The sequence below is a fragment of the Ursus arctos genome, unplaced genomic scaffold (assembly GCF_023065955.2).
Source record: "Ursus arctos isolate Adak ecotype North America unplaced genomic scaffold, UrsArc2.0 scaffold_16, whole genome shotgun sequence".
In the NCBI taxonomy this organism is placed as follows: domain Eukaryota; kingdom Metazoa; phylum Chordata; class Mammalia; order Carnivora; family Ursidae; genus Ursus; species Ursus arctos.
The window spans coordinates 22,593,141-22,614,088 of NW_026622830.1; the positions used below are offsets into that span (position 1 = coordinate 22,593,141).

Consider the following 20,948-nt stretch of genomic DNA (forward strand, 5'->3'; position numbering starts at 1 on the left):
TTACCAGAACCTCAAACCTCATAGTTAGAGGATTATGATGGTGATATTTAGTCTCATTGACCCATACCCTGGCATTCCAAGCCCATGTCAATCTAAGTACCACCTTTCCAAACTCATCTCCCATTAATCCACAATGAGGCCTCAGCAGCTGCCTAGCTAGCCCAAACAACTGCTTCATGCTCTCATAGCTCACACCTCCACTCAGGCTTTGCCCTCTCCCTGACATTCCTCTATGGCTTGGCCAAATGTTCACTTCCATCCAAACTCAGCCCACTCCCCATGCGGGAAGTTGCCCAGATGGCCACAGCTCTCAGGGACCACATGCCATCAACTCCTGACACAAATGACTACCACATCTTCAGCACCTCAGATCTGCTGCTGGATCCTGTTATTTGCCACTTCTCCAGCCAGAGGATAAGGGCCACTTCTCATTGCCTTATGTATGTACCCTCAGCACCACCCCCTAATACAGCTGGTATTCTTGTCAGCAATGACACCACATGATCCCAGTAGTTTAACACTTTTTTGAAATGTATTTCCAATACTATAATGGGTAAAACATTTATCAGGTCTCTAAAGAAATAACTTTATCAGCTCTGAAGCAACAGAAGACAATCAGAGAGAAACATGAATGGATTTAAATATTCACAGCAAATCCAGTCAAATGCATCAAATAAAGAAAAAATGTCCTTAAGTAGAGGAATAGTTAAATAAACTACGGGAAGTCTGCATTATGTAATTTTAATCAGCTATTTAAAAGAATGAAGTAGCTCTGTACTTACTGATACGGACAATCTCAAAATATACTAAGTGAAAACAGTCCATACCATAGTATATGACCTCATGTATGGTTACAGGTGGGGAAAAAAAGATATTACAAAAATACATAGAAAGGGGGATGCCTTGCTGGCTCGATCAGAGGAGCATGCAACTCTTGATCTCAGGGTCATGAGCTCAAGTCCCACATTAGGTGCAGAGATTACTTAAAATAAATAAGTAAATTTTTTTTTAGATGCAGAGAAAAGAAACCACAGAGATAGAAATTAAGATGTTGATAGTGGTTATCTCTGGAGAGGGGCTTGGGCTAGAAATAGTAATAAGAGGAACTTCCACATTTTCTATATACACCCCAGAGAAATAGTAATAAGAGGAACTTCCACATTTTCTATATACACCCCAGGAGCAACAAGCATACCTAGCACCCAGATCTTGGTTTCTAAATACAGTTTTTCACTTAAAAGAAATTCTTGGAGAAACCCAAGGGTTTCTGAATTCCTTGCTGAAAGGATGGGTAAGTACAAGATGAGCTTGGAACATCCTGCTAAACCAGAAAGTAAAGAAGTGCTCACATTAAAAAAAAAAAAAAAAAAAAGGCAGAGTGGGGTGGGGGCTGACTGGTTCAGTTGGTGGAGCATGTAATTTTTGATCTCAGGGTTGTGAGTCTGACCTCCATGTTGGGTGCAGGGATTACATAAAAATAAAATCTTTACGGGTGTCTGGGTGGCTCAGCTGGTTAAGCATCTGCCTTCGCTCGGGTCATGATCCTCGGGTCCTTGGATCAAGCCCTGTGTCGGGCTCCCGGCTCAGTGTGGAGTTTGCTTCTACCTCTCCCTCTGCCCACACCCAGCTCATGCTCATGCTGTCTCTCTGTTAAATGAAAAAATAATATCTTTCAAAAATTAAATAAATAAATCTTTTAAAGTAAACAAATAAAATCTTAAAAATATATATATAAAGGAGCACCTGGGTGGCTCAGTCGGTTAAGCTTCTGCCTTCAGTGTAGGTCATGATCCCAGGTCCTGGGATCAAGTCCCACACTGGGCTCCTTGCTTAGCAGGGAGCCTGCTTCTCCCTCTGCCTGCTGCTCCCCCTGCTTGTGCTCTCTCTCTCTGACAAATGAATAAATAAAATCTTTAAATAAATAAATTAATTAAATAAAACATAAAAAATATATATATTTATATATATAAATAAAGCACTTTTTTTTTTTTTAAGATTTTATTTATTTATTTGACAGAGATAGAGACAGCCAGTGAGAGAGGGAACACAAGCAGGGGGAGTGGGAGAGGAAGAAGCAGGCTCATAGTGGAGGAGCCTGACGTGGGGCTCGATCCCATAACTCCGGGATCATGCCCTGAGCCGAAGGCAGACGCTTAACCGCTGTGCCACCCAGGCGCCCCAAAGCACTTCTTTATATACATAAAGAAGCGCTCGCAGAATGAAGAAGGTACAGGAACCAGTCTGAAAGGCTCCCCCACTGGCCAAATCTCGGACAATGTGGGTATTTAAATAAATAACCATAGACAGATCGGGCGCCTGGGTGGCTCAGTCAGTTAAGGGTCCAACTCCTGATTTTCGCGAGGTCAGATCTCAGGGTCATGAGATAGAGACCCACATCGGGCTCCATGCTCAGCAGGGTGTCTATTTGAGATTCTCTCTCTCCCTCTGCCCCTCCCCCTGCTCATGCTCTGTATCTCTCTCTCTCTCAAATAATCCTTAAAAAAGAAAAAAATGACAGACACAGATTATAACCCATAGAACAAAGCAAGAATCCATGAACCCATGTAGATACAAAGAGAAGAAAGAAAGAAAGAAAGAAAGAAAGAAAGAAAGAAAGAAAGAGAAAGCAAGCAAGCTCTTGCTTAAAATAGAATACAAATTAACAAAATACCAAAGAAATTATTTAAAGTTAGAAATCACTATTTGGGGGCACCTGGGTGGCTCAGTTGTTAAGCGTCTGCCTTCGGCTCAGGGTGTGATCCCGGCATTATGGGATCGAGCCCCGCATCAGGCTCCTCCGCTGGGAGCCTGCTTCTTCCTCTCCTACTCCCCCTGCTTGTGTTCCCTCTCTCTGGCTGTCTCTCTCTCTGTCAAATAAATAAATAAAATCTTTAAAAAAAAAAAAAAAAGAAATCACTATTTGTCGGTCATCAGAGTAAAAACTGTTTCAAACAAGAAATACCAGCAGATGCTAAAACAGTAGGTGAATGTTTCATGGAGAAACAAAATATTTACATAGCCTCAAAGTATCCTCTCACAAGTATAATTTATTAATTATAAAGGGAAAAATAGTAGCTTTACAGAACAGATACTACTTTAGCCAAGTGATCAAAGTTAACATACTGATAAATGCGACAAACAGATATCATGTGCCTCCTGATAGAATACACTTCTAAAGAACACGTTGCCTATAGGGTATTTCTACTAAAAGTTAATAACCTAAAACTAATCATGAGGATACATCAGAAAACACCAAACTGAGGGACATCATATCCTTCAGAAATGTCAAGGTCATGAAAGACAAAGAAAGACTGAAAAATTATTTCAGATGAAAGGAGACTAAAGAAACAGATAATGAAATCCAATGTGTCATCCTGGATTGGATCCTGACCAGGAAAAAACGTTTTTCCTACTTTTGCTATAATGGACATTATCAGAAGAACTGAGGAAGTCTGAATAAGGTCCTGATTTTGATAATCATATTATAGTAATGTAAGAGAATGTCCTTGGTTTTAGGAAATATGAATTGAAATATTTATGGGTAAAGTTCTGTAACTTATGCCAAACAATTCATAAATAATACTTTTTTAAAAAGGGAATAGGGTCACCTGGGTGGCTCAGTCAGTTAACTGACTGCCTTTGACTCAGGTCATGTTCCCAGGGTCCTGGGATCCAGCCCAACATCGGGCTCCCTGCTCAGTGGGGAGCCGGCTTCTTTCTCCCTCTCCCTCTGCCTGTTGCTCCCCCTGCTTGTGCTCGTGTGTGCTCTCTCTCAAATAAATAAAATCTTTAAAAAAGAAAAGAAAAGAAAATATCTTAAAAAAAAAAAAGTGGTGGGAGGGCACTTGGATGGCTCAGTAGGTTAAGCGTCCATCTCAGTCTTAGCTCAGATCTTGATCTCAGGGTTGTGAGTTTGCGGTTTGCCCAGCATGGAGCCTATTTAAAAAAATAAATTTTTTTTTTAAAAGAATAATAAAACAAACATGGCAAACCACAAACTAGTGGGAGAATCTGGTTGAAGATATATATGAATTCTTTGTACTACTTTTCCAACTTTTTATAAGTCTGAAATTATTTCAGAGTCTTAAAACTTATTAAAAATATATGCGGAGGAGGGCCTGGCTGGCTTAGAAAGTAGACCATGCAACTCTTGATTATGGCAGCTGTGAGTTTAAGTCCTACACTGGGGGTAGAGTTTATTTAATTAAAAAAAATTTTTTTAATAAATGCAGAAAAAAAATATATGCAAAAAAGCTACTTTAAGGCCACAGAACAGCTAAGTGAGAGGAAAACAACTCTGCCAAGGCTTTCCCCTAGATGTAAACCTCTGCACTCAGTCCTCACAAAAATCACTGAGCGTTTATTCCACAAGATGGCAGAGCTGCCCCAAATGCCAGAGCCATGTTTGGAGCAGCTAACACCGCTCTTTTGCTCTTAGCTAGATGTGTGTTGACTTCCCTGGCTCCCCCTCCTGCCGTCCAAGAGCTTCTTTCACACAGATTTCCTAGATTAGGACTCCATCACAGGTTAGAAATTCCGAGACTGGCACCAGCTCAGGACAGCAATCACTAAGTAGTGACTCACGTGACAGCATCCTGGCATAAAGGGACCCTGCTGGATGTTTCTGATGATGATACCGCCCTCCTTCCTGCTTACTTACATAATACATTCCTGGTAAATGAATCCTCAACAAAACAATCGCTCTCCCAGCCATCTTCCTAGATCATCCTGTACTCACCACTAAGCCCATGTTCCAAAAGAAACACCAGAAACATCATTCCATTTCCAGGTCAACATATCTTCCTCCCTCAAATTAAAGAATTCCAAAGGCACCAACCACCCTGTCTGGAGTACTGACATCACTTGTACCACACACTCCTCTTCAAACCTGGCCACCCTACTAAGCCTCTTACTCATAGTATACACACCGCTTTAACGAGTGCCCTCCAGAGATGTGGGAATTTTGTGTCACATACTATGCAACTTCCCTAGACAGGGACTGTGTTCATGTCTCAATTTATATAGCACCCAGCATCTCATCAGATGGCTTTAGGCACTCAGATGGAAGATGGGAGTCAGAAACCCTGTATCACCAGCCAGTAGGAAGTGTGCAACTATGGTTAAGTCCTTCTTGCCAAATATTAGGCTCTTTGCCTATAAAACAGAATAGTGAAAAATTAGAAATAACTTAAGTATTTTTCAGCAGGGGACAGTAAATAAATTATAGAATACCCATACAATAAATTACATGTAATTGTGAAAGGAGATATGAACTAATATGGAAAAATACCATAAATGAAAATTGCAAGCCACTGAATAATGTAAGAATATGATTCCATTACTTCGTTTTTTTAAAAGTTATACCTGTGTATGTATATTTATATATGTACCAGAACCATGTCTGGAAGGATGGAAGGACATATATCAAATTATACCATGGCTCCTTCCAGAGTGAGGATGCTATCTATATAAGGGAGGACATTTCACATTTATTTTCTTTTACGTGGTTTTAATTTTTCCTGGTATGTATTGGTTTTGAAATTTATGAGGGGGAAAAAATTCAGCAAAATGACTCGATAAAGTAATTTTTTTTTAAGATTTTATTTTTAAGGAATCTCTACACCCAACATGGGGCTCGAACTTACAACCCTGAGACCAAGACTCGCATGCTCTACCAACCGAGCCAGCCAAGTACCCCTATTATTTTACAGGGGGTCCGAGTAGAGGTCCGAGTTGACTTTTTCAGAGTCATAAAAATTCATCAAGAACTAATACTCATTGAGGCGCCTGGCTGGCTTGTTGGCTGGGTGGCCGACCCTTGATTTTGGCTTGGGTCGTGATCTTAGGGTCCTAGGATAGAGCCCCGCTCTATCTATCCATGGGCTTCACGCTCGGCAGGAAGTCTGCTTCAGCATTCTCTCTCTCCCTCTGCTCCTCCCCTCCCCCCTCCGCCAGTTGGTCTCTAAAATAAATAAATCTTAAAAAAAAAAAAGAACTAATACTCAAAAAGAATTACTATACCTTAGTGTTCAGATTGTAAGAAATCACATTTTATTTTAAAAATCAAACACTATGAAAAACCTTTCACTGTTATTTCCTTATTACTCAAAAATAATCATCATACTAAGTCCACACAGTCTGGGACAACCTTAAGTTCCTGCCATGTTATGTCTTTCCATGAAAAAAATTAATGAATAACTGAAGTAATCTAACTTTAAACATCTTAAAAAACATACTAAAATACCTTTTCACATTATTTTTCAAAACAGATTTTTTATTTGATCATACATGTTGATTTTTTTAATACCCATATCCAACAGGAATCTTAGAAAAAAGAATCACTGCATCAAAAAATAGGACTTCAAAAAAATTTTTAAAAGATTTTATTTATTTATTTATTGGACAGAGAGAGAGACAGCCAGCGAGAAAGAGGGAACACAAGCAGGGGTAGTGGGAGAGGAAGAAGCAGGCTCCTCGCGGACGAGCCCGATGCGGGGCTCGATCCCAGGACTCTGGGATCACACCCTGAGCCAAAGGCAGATGCTTAACGACTGAGCCACCCAGGCGCCCCAGGACTTGAAATTTTGTTTTGAAAAAGAGTTGTCAACATTATGGCAGATCTAGAAATATTTAAGCTGGGCAATCAATCAATAATGCAATTAACCATTTATCAACTGGAAGTGTCCTAGACAATCCATTCTTATAAATAAGTGTCTCCCCTGAAGTCGAAGAGATCAATTATTCAACTTTCTGTGTCTTCCTAACCTTTTCCAGCTTTCCTTTCTCCCCCTCAAAGTTTTGGTACATAAGAAATGCTCAAGTAATTGACTTGAATTACCGGAAGTAACTGAATGAATGACCCAATTAATTAAATATTCCCCACTACTTAACTGATGAAACAAGTCTTCCAATGGATCTATTTGCTCTGGTCAGGTATAAAACATATTCAATAAAAGTGTGCCAAATGTAAGCCCAAAGGTAAGAGCACACCTGCTGTGTCTGCAGGATAGCAAGGAGGCCATGTGGCTGGAGTAGAGTCAGCAGCAAGGAGACAGTGAGGAAGGGTAACAAGTGGCCAGAAGAAGGAGGGCCACTGCAGGCCAGTGTATGGGCCTGTAACATGCATGAACAAATACCAACAGTTCTGGGCAGTGGGAGACATGAATGTTGGTTTTATTATTCTTTTTTTTTTTTTTTTTAAGATTTTATTTATTTATTTATTTATTTGACAGAGAGAGAGAGAGAGAGAGACAGCCAGCAAGAGAAGGAACACAAGCATGGGGAGTGGGAGAGGAAGAAGCAGGCTTCCAGCAGAGCATGAGCCCGATGTGGGGCTCAATCCCAGGACCCTGGGATCACACCCTGAACTGAAGGCAGATGCCCAATGACTGAGCCACCCCATGGTTTTATTATTCTTAATAATAATTTCTGGATTTCCTTTCAAATTTATCAACATAAAAAGGCAAGTTACCAAAACGAGTATACTGAATGTAGAGAAGATCACTTCCATAAACAAGGTAAAAGGCACCAACAAAATCCTTGGTGAAGTTTCAATAAGGTCCTGGTTTTGATAATGATATTATAGTACTATAATGTAAGAAATATACACCGAAGTATTTAGAAGTCTGAAATTTATTTTCAAACAATTCAGAAAAAATACTTTGAAATACCTTAAGGCCAAAAAATAATAACTAAGTAGGAGGAAAGCTACCTTACCAACAGAGAGATCCAGGTGAACACGTCAGGGCTATCCCCCCTATTGAGAACGAAGCATTGTCAGTAGTTCCATCAACTCTTCAAAGCAACTGACCTTAGTTTGGCAGCAACTGATCTGCTCAGCCTTAACCCAGTTCAGAAAGCCTGCAATTAAGTCAGAAAGCACACCTAACAGTCTCAGAAAAGACTCTATGATGATGCTGTTGACGTTGCTCTGCTTCCATCTCCAAATGCCTAATTGCTACTCATCCTTCAAGGCCCTGTGAAAGTACCACCTTCTTCCACCCCTGCCCCCAAACCACCAACCTAAATATCACCTCTCTCCCAGAGTCAGATCCAAATAGCATTTAATGAACACTAAAACCAAGAGTGTCCCATTCATCATTGTATACTCAACAGTTAGCAGAGGTCCTGGGCATATAATAAGGGCTCAACAAGTTGAGTCCTGAGTTCAACTTTCACGTGGCAAGCACACATTATTACTGTCAGTATTCTCTCCCATAGTTTTAAGTATTTATATTACAGGCAACGGCAGTCTTATCAGTTCCCCTAGACAGAAAAACCTAGAGCACTGATCAGATGTCTCATTCATTATTCTAACTCTAGAACAATGAATTCTCAAGCAGTTCTCCACCAGTACATGCCTGATGGCAAACCATAGACACTTACAACTTTCCAAACTACAATGGCCATAACCCTATGACTTTCTACTCATGACAACAGAGAACACAGCACATGAAAGCTAAACTACTGTAGGCATTACACGAAAATGGACCTGATTAATTTTAAAATAAATCATTTGCAAAAACAATTATAGACATTACTCTAAAACATACCGGGTTAACTTACAAGTAAATCATTTGTAAACATTCAGTATTTTAGTGACAAATAATTTCCTACTCATTTTATAACTGACAACATATCAAGACTCCATGGGTTAGAATCATTGATCTAAACCACAGAGCAATGTGTCTCATTTCTAACAGGTACATAGATTAAAAGAAAAAAAAAAAAAAGCTGAATAAGCCTGTACTTCTATTGGGTCTTCTCCCTTATTTATTTTGTGGTTCATATAGAATATTGACAAATTAGAGAGCTTAGAATAGTCTGGCACTTAGATGGCACTAAATAGTTGTTGACTAAAACAAATGAATGGACCACAGCCCCTTTCCAAAAAGCTCTGGTAACCTGTGAATGACCAAATAGGTTGGGCCCAGATTTAGAGAATAATCTGAGATCTCTGAACTTCTAAGGGCACCTACACTAACAATTTTATTTTAAAACATAAACAAATGCCTACCCAAGTAGAAGAATTTCAACAGTATTCTCCTCTGGCTTCTACGTCATCAAAGCAAATAGCCCAGAGCACTTACTCTTCCTAGCTCAAACTCAAGGTAATCTGACCTCTATCGTTGCTATAACCTTTCTTAGAAAAACGGGCAAGTACTTCAGTTAGTTGCAGTGGTTTCTAAATTCCCCAGAAAATCCTCTGTGTAACCCGAAGAAGCAAAAAAAGACGTGAACTCTTACCACCATCCTTTCCCAAAGCTCATCTGTCCTGCCCTCACTTTACCTTATTTCCATCCTTTCCACAAACCAGAGACACAGCTAAACTAACTGACAGGACAGAAACCGTATGTGTGTGTGTGTTTTGGAAAGAGCTTAAAACCCCACCGAATATGTAAACTTTAAAACAGGCACTGGAGGGGGTGCCTGAATGGCTCAGTTGGTTAAGCGTCTGCCTTCAGCTCAGGGAATGATCTCAGGGTCCTAGGATTGAGCCCCACATGAGGCTCTGTGCTCCGTGGGGAGTCTGCTTCTCCCCCCCCCCCACTCCTTGCTCATGCTCCCTCGCTCGCTCTCTCTCAAATGAATGAATTTTTAAAAATATTTAAATAAGTAAAGAAACAAATACTAAAACAGGCACTGTATTTAGCCTCTAGTCTACTTAGCCTCTAGCTTAGTCTCTTCACTCCTCTCATCTGCACAGCATATTTCCCGGTGATGTAGGAACAATTTATTACCAATTTCAAGTGATATCTAACATAACACCACACTCAAGACAATATAATTTAAGAGCTTAGTCTTCTGAATTATAAGGAACATGGCTGTCATCTAGAGCTCTCCACACCAAAACAGACAACCAAGTTCTGAGATTAAATTTCCACCTCATTTGAACAAGTTCCTTTCTCCCACATGACAAAAAAGTAGGTTGGGAGGAGAGGAGCACTGCCCCTGACAGAAGGCTCAGCAAGAAAAGGGAAACTGTGCACACCCAAGAAGAGCCCACAAGGCTAAGGCACAACACTAGACCCACCGGGACAAAAGACCAAACTAAAAGCACCACAGAGGAGCCAGGACTGAATATTTGAGTACTTTCAGCTTAGTATTTTCAAAAAGCTGCTCTGCTATACCATTTATGTTAACCACATGGCACGTGGTCAAGACCCCACACCCCAAAAGGGCATCTGGGTGGGTCAATTGGTTAGCATCCGACTCTTGATCTCAGGTTCATGACTTCAAGCCCCACCTTGGGCTCCACTCTGGGCATGGAGCCTACATAAAAAAAATAATAATAAGGGGTGCCTGGGTGGCTCAGTTGGATAAGCATCTGCCTTCAGCTCAGGTCACAATCCCAGGGTCCTAGGATCAAACCCCACGTCGGGCTCTCTGCTCGGCCAGGAGCCTGCTTCTCCCTCTCCCTCTGCCTGCTGCTCCCTCTGCTTGTGCTCTCTCTCTCTGTCAAATAAATAAATAAAATCTTTAAAAATAAATAATAAAAGTATGCAATTCTGATGACAAATACTCATTATAGTGTCAGTCTTTTAAATGGTCCTGTTAAAAATAAAACAATTTAAATGTCATTCACCATTTAACAAAGTAAAATTTTCTATTTATAATTTAAAGTACTCCTAATACTTGGAATTTGCCCTTCTAGAAGAAAAGTAAGTATTTTCAAATCTTATATTCATTGTTAAATATATAAATTAGATTTAGTACAACACAAATGAGGACATAAATGTACAGATTTGGTGACAGCTAAAATTAAAGTCACAAGTATGTAGTGTCAAAATACAGAATCATCAATATTCAATTGACTACCTTCTCTCCAATGAAATAACATAACAGGAATTGTGCTACACACACCTTTGCTTATGTTGTCCCCTCTGCTGGAATACCCTGACGCCATCTATCACTCATGGGACAGTACTATCCATCCATCAAGATTCAGCTTAAAAATTATTGAACACTTGGGGCACCTGGGTGGCACAGCGGTTAAAGCGTCTGCCTTCGGCTCAGGGCGTGATCCCGGCGTTATGGGATCAAGCCCCACATCAGGCTCCTCTGCTATGAGCCTGTTTCTTCCTCTCCCACTCCCCCTGCTTGTGTTCCCTCTCTCGCTGGCTGTCTCTATCTCTGTCAAATAAATAAATAAAATCTTTAAAAAAAAAAATTATTGAACACTACATCTGAAACTAATGATGTACTATGTGTTGGCTAACTGAATTTAAATTAAAAAAAAAAAAAAAAGATTCAGGGCGCCTGGGTGGCTCAGTGGTTAGATGTCTGCCTTCAGCTCAGGTCATGATCCCAGCGTTCTGGGGTCAAGCCCCACATTGGGCTCCCTGCTCAGCGGGAAGCCTGCTTCTCCCTCTCCCACTCCCCCTGCTTGTGTCCCTCTCTCACTGCCTCTCTCTCTGTCAAATAAGTAAATAAAATATTAAAAAAAAAAAAAAAGATTCAGCTTAAATGGCATGTCTCCTAAGTTAGGATGGTCTTCAGGCAGCCACTAAGTCTTACTTGTATCAGTGATACTACTTGTTTTAGCACAGCGCCTGGTACTTAGCAGGTTCATAGGGTGTTCCAACTGAGCAAAAGAAGATATGCAATCGAAGGTTGGTAGCAAAATCTCTTCTCACCTTTCCTGCCCTAGCTGCAGGAAGACAATTTCATTTAATCTTTACTATTTCCCCAAGTCTCTCACTAAAAGAACTTCTCAGAATATTCTTCTCCAGGGAACAATGGGCAACCCACAATCTCCTCAAGCTTCATTCTTCCTCTGAGCTCATACGTACATAATAACTTTTATTTTGAGAATAACAGAGCCCATACTCCCCACACACTGGAAAGGGAGAAGGTTACATGTCACCCATATCTACCAAAGGAACACTTCCCAGGTCTAGAACCATGTCCTCAATAGAATCTCATGAGAATTGATTCCACAGCTCATTTCTGGCTAAATTTTCCAAAACACTACGTCTTCCCCTTGTTAGGTCTGCCGTAGTCCAGAAGAAGGCTATCCTGTGAGACCTTAGGCCATCACAGTCATCTAGGAAATGCCAGAATTTACCTACACTTAATTCCCTTCTCCCTTACTCTACCCCTTTCAATTTATAATAAGTCAAACTTTGCAAAATAAAGAAATTTTTAAAGATGAATGTTGATCAAGAACTTTGGGGTATGAGCTATCAGTGGGAAACACTTAGAATTTTATGAAAAATTTTAAAGTGTGGCTTATATAATAATTAATGTGATTTTTTTAAATATGGTAAAATACATATGTAATAATATTGACTATGCATATTATGATCATAACTATATTTTCTAAATACTGAAAGAAAATAAAATTCTTAATTTCGGTATTATAAATGACAATAAATAAAAGTAAAAGACAAGAGAAAATAAAGTACAACGTATATAAGACAAAGGATCAGTATCCATAATGTACAAAGAAAACCTGACAAATCAATAATAAAAACAACCCAACAGGAAGTGAGCAAAGAAAATTCACAGAAAAATAGATAAAAATCTTCAATAAACACATGAAAAACTGTTCAATCTCATTAAAAAAAAATGGACCTTAAAAAATGAAGTCTTGTTTACAATGTGAACACAAACTTGAGAAAATTTAAAAGATGAATAATATCCACAGACGGCAAGGATGTAAGAGAAAATGTACTCTACCATACTCTTGGTCAAAATATTAAGTGGAATGGTCATTTTGGAGGGTAATTTGTTAACGCAATTTAAAATGTGCATTCCCTTGAACCCAGCAATTATACTCAAAGAAAGTTATTCCAAAGGACTATTTACCGACTGTTCAAAAATATATGTTCAAGGAATACCAATGCAACATTGTTTGAAACACTGACTGCTCAGAAACACTCTAAATGTCCATCAAAAGGGAAATGGTTAAATATATGATGGAACATTCTTACAAGACAGTAATATTCAATCATTAAAAAGAATGAAACAAACGTACTGACAAAGATCTCAAGACGACTATAAAAATAAGACAACAATAAGCCTAGAATTAAAACCAATTACATTTAAAAATAATAAAATCTTAATTGCCTCCCTACCTATGTAAACATATAGAAAAAGATCTGTAAAAACAACAAACTAATAAAAGAGGTTTACCCAAGGGAAAAGGAGCAAGATAGAAGACACTTCTTACTTTAACTCCTAATACATCTACATGACATTTTTATGATCAGTATAGTCTGTATTATTTTATAGTGCTTTTTAAAAAGGAAAATAAAAAATAAATACACATATACACAAAAAAGTGGCTTAGATATTCTTCACTGTAAAAGGCAAAGATCAAGATTTATTCATAGTTAGCACCATCTCGGACTGTGAACATTTACCACAAATATAACATTATTGAAATGTTAATCCAAGTAGCTATTAATGCAACAAGCAATCACTACTTAAAAGAAAAAAATCCCTCTGTATAGTCATGAATGTGTACAACCTCCCAGCCTGTCTATTACCATAACGTCTTCTCTTTCAGTCATGTTAGTAAAGCTCATAGTGGAACATCCCTTTTGCATACAACAATTATAAACCAGAAAAAAATATTAAAAAACAAATATGAAAAGGCACTAAAGAGTAACAAAAAGCCTGCAGAAACAGGAGTCGGATATTTGGAATAAGAGAAGGGCATTAGGTAAGTTTCCCATATTTTAAGGCTTTTCACCGAAAGGCAGGCTCCAGTCAGTAACAGTGGGTAGCTAAAACTCAAGTAAGAAACTTTTAGTCTTACTGGTTGAAGAAATAAAAGACAAAGTTCAGTTCAACCACAACAGCTGGAAAGTGAGGGAGAAAGTCCTAAAAAGAGAAAGCTACGAAAGGGTGGCCTCATTTTCTTCATATATTTCTGCCTAAATCTCTGGCTGATCTTTGAATGTACAGTTTCAAGCAGCCCAGTGTAAGCTAAAAGAACCGAGCAGAGGTTTCAGCTGCTGCCCCCTGCAGAGGAAAAAAATTTGGAATTTGAGAGATCAGCATTCTTTGGAGGAACATACTATAATCCAAGCTCTACAACACAGCAGACCCCATGTGCAGGATGCAATACAAAAATTTAGACATGAAGAAAAGGGAAAATGTGATCTTTAGGCAATAGGAAAAAAAACCCTCAATCAATAGAGATTAACTTCAAGATAATCCAGATGTTGAACTTGGCAGACTGGACTTTAAAGCAACTATTAAAACTATGCTCATAATGAATTTACAGTCTCCAAGATCTCAGCAGAGAAGCTAGAGGGAAAAAGGGGAATTCTAGGACTAAAAAACATCAGAAATGGGGTGCCTGGGTGGCTCAGTTGGTTAAGGGTCTGCCTTCGGCTTGGGTCATGATACCAGGGTCCTGGGATAGAACTCCACAGGGCTCCCTGCCCAGTGAGGAGCCTGCTTCTCCCTCTCCTGCTCCTGCTCCCCCTGCTTATGCTCGCCTTCTCTGTGTGTGTGTGTCAAATAAATAAAACCTTTAAAAAAATTTTTTTTTAATCTAAGAAAAATTAAATAAATAAATAAATAATAAAAATAAAAAACACCAGAAATGAAAAATGCCCTGGATGGGCTTAACAGTAGATTGGAATCAAGAGAAGAAAGAATTTGGAAATAGAAATATTCAATCTGAAGGGCGCCTGGGTGGCTCAGCTGTTAAGCGTCTGCCTTCGGCTCAGGTCATGATCCCAGCATCCTGGAATCGAGGCCCGCATCGGGCTCCCTGCTTCTCCCTCTCACACTCTCCTCATTTCTCTTCCCTCTTTCGCTGCCTCTCTCTGTCAAATAAATAAATAAAATCTTAAAAGAAAAAAAAAAAGGAAATACTGAATCTGAAAAAGGGGGGAAAGGGGGAAAAAGAAAAGAAAAAAATCACCAAGTCCCAGGGACCTGTGACCCACTATCAAAAGCTCTAACATAATTCTAATGTGAATCACCAAAAAAGGAAGACAGAAACTGAGAGAATTGGACAGAAAAAAATATTCACAGAAATAATGGTTGAAATTTGATTTTAAAAAAATTTTCAAATTCAAGCTCAGTGACTCTCAAACAGGTTAAAAAAATACATCACGGTCAAAATGCTAAAAAGCAACAATAAACAGAAAAATCTTAAAAGCAACCAAGAGGAAAATACATTCATTATACACAGAGAAACAAGGATATGAATGATCACTAACTTCCCTTCAGAAACAGAGGCCAGAGGACCATGAACAACACCTTTACAGTACTTAAAAAGAAAAAAAAAAAAAAAAAAAAACCGTAAACCCAACATTCTATATCCAGTGGAAATATCCTTCAAGTCTGAAAGTTAAATAGTCATTCAGATAAGCAAAAGCCAAGAGAATTTGTCACCAGAAAACCTGCACTATGAGAAAGACTACAGGAAAATTTTTAGGCTGAAAAGAAATATTCAGGAAGATATGAAGAAGTAGAAATGGTAAATATGTGCATAAATTAGCCTCTTTTGTCTTCTTCGTCTTTATAATACATAGTTATTAAGAGCAAAAATTATAATACTGTATAGTGGATTTTATAGCACATATAAATATATCATGAGACAGGTAGAGCATAAAAGGGGGAAGGATTAACAGACTACACATTTTATATAAACTGGTTCAATATTAAAAGTAAACTCTGAAAACTTTAGGATATATATCATAATCCCTACAGTAACCTCTAAAACAAATGCTAAGAAATACAACTAATAGTTAATAGCTAAATTAAAATGAAATTTGAAAAAAAATTCAATTAACCTAAAAAAACAGGAAAGGTGGAAAAGAACAAAATACAGGATAAATAGGAAACAAAAAGCAAAGTGGTGAATCTAAAAGCAACTGTATCAATAATTACATTTAATGCAAACTACACATTGCACTTAAAACCAAAACCCAACTAGATATATACTATCTATAAAACACACTTTGAATTTAAAGACACAGTTAACGTTGAAAGAAAAGTGATAGCAATAGATACACCATGCATATAGAAAGCAAAGTATCTGTACTAGTAACACATAAAGCAGACTTCAAATCAAAGTCTATTACCAACGATACCATGACATTTCACATTATAAAGGGAAAAATTCACCAAGAAGACATAACAATTATAAATGTATATGCCCCTAATAACAAAACTTCAAAATACATGAAGCAAAACTGACAGAATTCACTGGAGAAACAGACAAATCCACAATCATGGTTAGAGATTTTTAACATCCCTCTCTTGGGAATTGACAGAATTAGACAAAAAAACAAAATCAATGAAGATATAGGTCAGAAAAACACCATCAATCACCTTGACCTTGACCTAATTGACAGATATAGAGCAGATATATAATGGCAGAACATACTTTTTTTTCCCCCAAGTGTATATGGAGCATTCACCAAGACAGAGCATATGCTGGGCCACAAAATAAGTCCCAACACATTTTAAAAGACTGAAATCCTATAAAGTATGCTCTCTGACCACAATGGAATTACATTACAAATCAGTAACAATAAAGTATCTCTAAAAACTCGAATACTTAGAAATGAAACAACACACTTTAAAGTTAACCCATTATCAACAAATGAATCACAATATATCTTGAATGAACAAAACTGAAAATACAACATATCCAAATTTGTAGGATGCAGCTAAAGCAGTGCTTAATGGGAAATTTGTAACTTTAAATGCTAATACTAGAAAAGAAGATCTAAAACTAATGACCTAAGTGGGTTTTGTTTTGTTTTGTTTTGTTTTTTTTGGTTTTGGTTTTTAATGACCTAAGTTTCTAGAAAAATGTAAAGGAAGAAAATAAGATCAGACAAAACAAAAAACAAAAAAAAAGATAAAAAAACAACAGAAATCAATGGCATTTTGAGAAAATTAAGGTAAAACATTGGTTCTTTGAAACCATCAACAAAATTGATAAATCCCTAGCTATACTAATCAAAAGAGAGGAAACACAAATTTGCAATATCAGAAATGAAAAGGATATAGCATTAAAATGATAAGGAAATACTAGTAAGGTGAAAAAAACATCATAGAAAGGTCCATTTTTTAAAAATTCACCATCAAAGCAGAAGCAAAAGTATATATAGAAGATGATTAAGTTAACACTAAATAGGAACCTGCCACAGTAGAAATCTCTTGTAACTCAGCAAGAGGAGAAGCCGGTTCCGTCTTCATACTGTTTTCTCCCATTGACTTGCAGTTCAACTCCAAGCCTGCAGCCCCCAATCCATCACCAAAGGAGTGGCAAGTCAGCGCAGATGAAACCTGGTCAGCTTCCAAAGGAGATTTCAACTGACCTAGAAGAAAAAAAGAAAGCCTAGGGAACACATACATATATATAATCAACCAGAAGTCCCAAAGCAGACTAAGATATCCAGGGACTTTTTAGTCCTCACAGCATACAACAATACATTCACAGGTTCCAGCACACATAGCCAAAGCTCTGAGCACCTCAAAGAAAAAGGTCAATAGGAGACCAAAGTAAATAGAGGATTTTTCTGGAAGTGTTGACAAAAAGGCAGAAGCACTGGAGCGAGATGGCACCAGAAACAGAGAGAGAGGGACAGGACTCTTTAAGCACTATACCTCCAACCCAACGTTCAGACATATACAAGTAAAACCAATCACGAACGTGTACAGAAAGTTTGTCTACTGAATCACCAGTGAAGAACAGTATAAGAAACATTGCAACCCATTCAAAAATTTAATTTCAACACCATCTAAAACTTGTGGAGGTAGTATACAATGATTTAGACTGGTTCTCACTAGACAGGCAAGCTGGCCAGACAATTCTAGAACAGACGCTGACTCACCTTCTTCAGATTCCTTGTTACTGGAAGATGTGTTTTGCAAAGGATCCGTGTTAACTGTATCAACCAAATCTGATATAACCAAGTCAGGATCTAGGATGTCATGTGTCCCATTAGTGGACAGCCTGGAGGACCGTCTCCTCGATAAGTCTTTGTCAGTGTTTTCCGAATAGGTTTTTGACTTTTCCTGGGCTATAAACCATTAAGAGAATTATGGTCAAGAACCCGATAAGAAGAAATAACTCTGCTATTACAGATTTCTGGGCTGGTTACCTTTATAAGGGCTTTACAGAGACTCCTGGAATATTAGACCAGTGATAAAAGGAAAGATCTTTTCTTAATTTATAGTTTTAAGTAAAGGCAGTCTCTCTGCCAGGATAGAATCATCCTTACTCATGGTCTGAAAAATCTGTTTTAAGGTCATGCCCCAATCTTGACAACTAAGTTCTATTTTGGGGCTTCCCAACTTAAAAGTTTATGTACTAATTTTCAAAGTCAATAAGGTTTATAAAGCCTTAGGAAAATCACAAATTGTTTTTGGAGCCAAAGTATTTTTTTAAATCAATAAATAGCATTTTTGAAGTCTTACTCAACATATGAAATCCATCCCATCCCAGCCATTAAATTTCCAATGGAAATGTATTTATGGGTATGAAGATGACACCACTGAATCCAACATTAATATAGTTTGTGCTTTGGGATTTATTTTTCTTCAAGCAAAACTCCTTATCCAACCCAAACCATCCAATTAGCTCCTGTGACCAAAAACAGCATTAGAGCTTATATATAGGCAACAGGAAACAACATGGATACAGAGGAGGCTAATCCAATCAACATCAAGTTCTAGCCACACATACACAAACTGGAGACTCACACGAATTTTTGTCAAGCCGGGGACGTTTCAATGGGACTTCACTTCCTTTTGATATTTTCCGCCTTCTCAATTCCAATGTTATTGGTTGCAAAGTTTGAGAGTTTGAATCCACAGCTACAGTGTATATAAAACCACACAAAAGAAGTTATGTCATTTCTTCGTGCCCAATCCTCCTGATTATATAAACACACACACACACACACACACACACACACACGCATGATAAACAGACCCCCAAAGGTCTAATAAGAAAAGTGTAATGGGTGCAAGGCTACTTCCTTAATACGAGATGCTGACACCCTAGAGACTGACCTCCTTCATCTATTTCTCTCTCTTTTTTTTAAAGATTTATTTAAGTAATCTCTACACCCAATGTGGGACTCAAACTCAAGCCCCAACATCAAGAGTCACATGCTCTACCAACTGAGCCAAACAGGCGCCCCTTCTTTCATCTCTTTTTTTGTTTGTTTGTTTCTCCTATGACCCAGCTCTGCATCCACTTCTCTCCTAAAATCCCCTCTTTGAAACACTAAAGCCCCAGGAACGCCTGGGTGGCTCAGTGGGTTAAGGGTCTGCCTTCGGCTCAGATCACAATCCCAGGGTCCTGGGATCAAGTTCGGCATTGGGCTCCTTGCTCAGCAGGGAGCCTGCTTCTCCCTCTGCCTTCTCCCCCTGGGGCTTGGGCTTGCACATGTGCACACTCTCTCTCACAAATAAATAAAAATAAAATGTTCAAAAACATAAAAAATAAAACACTAAGCCCCAACATGACTTAATTTTTTTTTTTTTAAGATTTTCTTTATTTAGGGGGCGCTTGGGTGGCTCAGTCGTTAAGCGTCTGCCTTCAGCTCAGGGCGTGGTCCCAGCATTCTGGGATCGAGCCCCACATCAGGCTCCTCCGCTGGGAGCCTGCTTCTTCCTCTCCCACTCCCCCTGCTTGTGTTCCCTCTCTCGCTGGCTGTCTCTCTCTCTGTCAAATAAATAAATAAAATCTTTAAAAAATATATATTTTCTTTATTTAGGGGCACCTGGGTACCTCAGCCGGTCAAGCGTCTGCCTTCAGCTCAGGTCAGGCTCAGGTCATGGTCTGAGAGTGCAGTCCTGGGATCCAGACCTGCTTCAGGCTCCCAACTCAGCGGGGACTCTGTTTCTCCCCTCTCCTTATCCTCCCCACCCCCTTTTTAGATTTTATTTATTTGAGATTTTATTTATTTATTTGAGACAGAAACGGAGAGGGTAAGCACGAGCTGGGGGGGGGGGGGGGACAGACGGAGGGAAAAGTGAGCCCAATGAGGAGTTCAATCCAGGACCCGAGGATCATAACCTGAGCCAAAGGCAGACACTTAACTGACTGAGCCACTCAGGCACCCCCAACATGACTACTTGAAAATATGAAGGTGCAAGGGCAATTTTTAAAAAGTCATTTTTATCACCATCAAATCTCATCAAAACTTGAATTACCCAATACTCAGAAAATCCACCATTCAAGCTAATTCCTAAGGTGTGTACCTGGGACTACAGCTTGAGTGTTGTCAATCTCTACCTGCTAAATTAGTTAGCTTGGCATTGGTCCTAGTTATGAGGGACCAAAAAGAACGTCAACATTTTTAACCTCTTAAAAACAATTCCAGGAAAATCTCAGGAGACTATGCTGTTTGATAGTCAGTGCTCCAGGCAAGGCTGCTGATCTCAACAAATCCAGCTCTGACATAATTTAGCAGTGCAGACACTAAACCCTTGGATAGTATTCACTCTTTATTTTTAAACCCAACATTTAAGAAGCTCTCCCCAATCATGAAAGATGAGAATCCAAAAAAAAGGCAGGAAACAAAAGAAATGAAACTAGGACGCTTGGGGGGGGGGGGCCTGAAAGGAGAGAGAGGGAGAAAGGGGGAAGGAGTTGGGGGGGTGGCCCACAGAGGGTCGGGGGTTTGGGGAATGGGGAAGAAGACTCACTGAAGACCAGTAGCTTCAGATCGGCCATATCGAAAGGCCCAACAAGAGACAGAGCTGAGAGCTCTGAGGAGGCAAACCAAATGAGTATGCTGAGCTCCTCGGCTATGTTCAATCTTCCCAATGTGCCAACATTATTTTGTTCCAAGTGGTGAGAACTTGGAAATCATACACATTCCAAATTAAACACAAATACAAACAACCCTCCCTAAATAGCTCAGATCCTGTTCCAATCAAGTCTGTAAACTTAGGGAGCTCAACACTCCACTGGGTCAATGAAATTTTTCCAAGCAATTTTTAAAGGAGAT

General features: G+C 38.9%; 1 protein-coding gene across 2 annotated transcripts in view; it reads right to left on the reverse strand.

Moving 5' to 3' along the window:
* PHF20 (PHD finger protein 20) overlaps positions 1–20,948 on the reverse strand; it is a 144,212-nt gene that overhangs the window by 52,416 nt on the left and 70,848 nt on the right. For both annotated transcript variants that reach the window (XM_026503408.4, XM_048222162.2), the window contains 3 exons: positions 18,688–18,801; positions 17,817–18,005; positions 17,121–17,300 (listed from right to left, as the gene is read on the reverse strand). In XM_026503408.4, the coding sequence (XP_026359193.1) occupies positions 17,121–17,300; positions 17,817–18,005; positions 18,688–18,801 (483 nt within the window). The remainder of the gene's footprint in view (positions 1–17,120; positions 17,301–17,816; positions 18,006–18,687; positions 18,802–20,948) is intronic.